The following is a 2898-nucleotide window of genomic DNA, read 5'->3' on the forward strand; positions in this document are numbered from 1 at the left end:
CGTTTAAAGTCACTTCAGAGAACTGAGATATAAACCTGGTTCTGTTCCTCCAGAACCTCAGACGGTTCTATGAACCAGTTTTCTGTTTCTGGTTCCTCTTCCTCTGTCTGTTTATTTTAATTTCATAAAATAATTTTATGATCTAAACCTCCTGAACCAGAACTAAAATCCACAGAGAATAAATAATCTGCCTCTAATCCAGCTGTGACCCTCTGTGACCTCAGGGTCATCCAGACACTGCAGCTCCAGGACCAACAGCGCCCCCTGGTGGCAGCGGCTCAGGTTTCATCCAGAGGCTGCTGCTTCATCATCATCATCATCATCATCATTGAGAACCTAAACTAATATCCTGTACTGATGAAATGTTAATAGAAAAAAGTTAAATATTAAAGTATAAGGAGTTAATAAACAGCTACGAACCCAGACTGAATAAAATCATCTTTAGTTTAGTTATTGATCTGAATCCAGTCTGACATGTTTATAGTTTCAATCAGTCTGATTGGTTCATCCTGTAGCAGCAGCTGCTCTGCCCCCTGCTGGTCATCTGGCTGAACTTCATCTGGACTCAGAAACAGTTTGATTCTCTGAGCTCCTCATTTATTCATCAACATTATTTTAATTATAAATTAGTTAATAAATTACCTGCCTTTTAGCTTCTCTGTGCACAGAAAGAGTTTCAGCTGTTTCCATGGTAACGACCTCACCAACCCAGGCCAGGCAGGAGATTGATGATTTCACTGATGATGTCATCACTGAGCATGACCTTTGAACTGACTTTGTCTCAATGGATAAATTATAAATGAAGCTTTTTAAAGAGTTTGTCTTTATGCTTCTGGATTTCTGTTAGTTTTCTTGGATGTGACTTTGATGTTAAACTGCCTGTTAAACTTTCCTTCTTTCAGCAGCAAGTTTTATTATATTATAGATGAATCTATACACATAACTACAGCCCACACAACACTGCCTGAGGAACTGCTGTCACATAAAAATTAATAATAAATCAATCTTTGCACATAACTGTCTAGAACAAGGTGTTTGGTCTGTAATGCATTTATTAAATAATGGAGGTTTTGTGTCTTTTGAAGATGTTGGTGTTAAATATAACCTGCAAATAAATAAAAGTGAATTTCTAAGAATGATTAGAGCTATTGCCCCAAATATTTTACGTACAGCTAAATGTTTTTCTGAGATCCCAGATTACAGAACCCTGATCTACCTGGACTTAATGGGCCCAGTGTCACAGGTAATAAACTAAACTCAAAAATTAGGGAATATTTTATTAGTACTATTTTTCCTTTTGTATCAAATCCAAATTTTATATCACATTTCTTCTCAAAGGTTCAAAGGGAAAAAAATTAGAACAAATTATTTAAATCTTCCCGTTAAAAGCTAAGGATCCACTTCAAAACCTTTTCATGTGTTTTTCCTTAGACTTCGATTTGCTATTGATGATGAAACTTGTTTACTTTGTGACGTGATATTGAATCGACTGAACATCTTTTCCATGAATGTGTGTAAAGCTTTCTGGGATGATGTGCACCACTGGCTTCCCCTAAAACTCCAAACTGAATTTTGTAATAAAAACTTTATTTTTGGAACTATGAGAAAAGAAAATAAATTTGAAAGGCTACTAAATGTAATAATTATTATGGGCAAGTTTTTCATTCACAAATGTCGTTTTACCAGAAAGTCTACACTTTCTTCTTTTCAGGAAGTCTTCATTTGTGGTGTCCTGCTATCATCCAGCTCCCATCCTCTCATATCAGGAATGAAAAATTAAATACACACAACATGTTGGAAACCTGTGTTTGGTGACTGACTTTTATTTGTCAGGCTTAAGTGACAAAAGTAGGAAAAAGACCGTTTGTCTTGGCGTTTAAAATAACAACACAAAACAGCGTAAGAAGACCTCCAGACAAGATCTCGTTTGTTTATTTGTTTTATAATTATATTATTGCTTATTTTTAAGCAACAGCTGCCGATTAAACTGAAAGTTACAACCTTGACATGATTATATGAGTTGTTTTTACCGAGGAATCGATCAGAAGCGCCGTGAAAATGGTCAGATCCGCCTCTCTGGCTGCAATGCGCGCTCCCGACGCAGGGGGGCAGATTTTCACCCCCTGCTTCCCCCCTCCATCCTGTCTGGGAAGTCGGGATTTCCCAGTTTTCCATTACCACTGTAACGCATCATAAGTTCCGCCTTCACTTCCACCCTTTTCGCCTCTGCAGGGCTCAGCCTCAGTCCGCGGTGAGTTTTCACTATCTGAGTTTATTTCATTTATTCTAGTTCCACCGCTTTTCTAACTGTCTGTCGTGTTTTAAGTTAAACTTCAGTGTTTTGATGTTTCGACAAAAATATTTTCCACTTAGAAAATTCACATGAATCCGAGCTTCTACCGGAGAGACCGAACCAACAGGACATGGATTCTTCTCTGACTGGGTCTCTGCTGCTGCTGTCTGTGGTCTTCATGCAGTTTGTCTCTGCTGCAGGTGAGATTCAGCTGTTAAGTTAAACTTTACTTAACAATAGTGTTACTTATTTCCCTGACATGACTGTGTAGGACCAAAACTGACATAATCAAAATGTATATTTTTGTTTTTCCCTTTTCTTTAAACACGTGTTTGCGTCAGAAATACAAGTTCTGTCTGAGCCTCCACATGAAAATGAGTCGTCAGGAGTTCTAACATTATTTTCTAATAAAGTTGAGCTGGAGCTTAGCCTGAGTACAGTGTGAAGTTCAACCAATCAGCCTGATGACACTGCCCCTCGTTTGCGTTCATCTTTTCTTGATGACGATCCTGCAATGCACAAGGAAAAGTAAAGGAGACACGGAGTGACAAGAGCAAAAGGAAAAGATCAAATGTACAAATTTCTCGATTAAAACACATATTTAA

At 37.8% G+C, this 2898-nt stretch overlaps 1 protein-coding gene across 1 annotated transcript in view; it reads left to right on the forward strand.

The window, feature by feature from the left end:
• Positions 1–2151: 2151 nt before the first annotated feature.
• LOC106940543 (myelin-oligodendrocyte glycoprotein-like) overlaps positions 2152–2898 on the forward strand; it is a 12972-nt gene continuing 12225 nt past the window's right edge. The window contains exons 1-2 of the mRNA XM_015023310.1: positions 2152–2251; positions 2374–2493. Coding sequence (XP_014878796.1) covers positions 2424–2493 — 70 coding nt within the window. The 5' untranslated portion in view covers positions 2152–2251; positions 2374–2423. The remainder of the gene's footprint in view (positions 2252–2373; positions 2494–2898) is intronic.

The sequence above is a fragment of the Poecilia latipinna genome, unplaced genomic scaffold, assembly GCF_001443285.1.
Source record: "Poecilia latipinna isolate Pla-1442-1.1 unplaced genomic scaffold, P_latipinna-1.0 Scaffold3273, whole genome shotgun sequence".
NCBI lineage: Eukaryota > Metazoa > Chordata > Actinopteri > Cyprinodontiformes > Poeciliidae > Poecilia > Poecilia latipinna.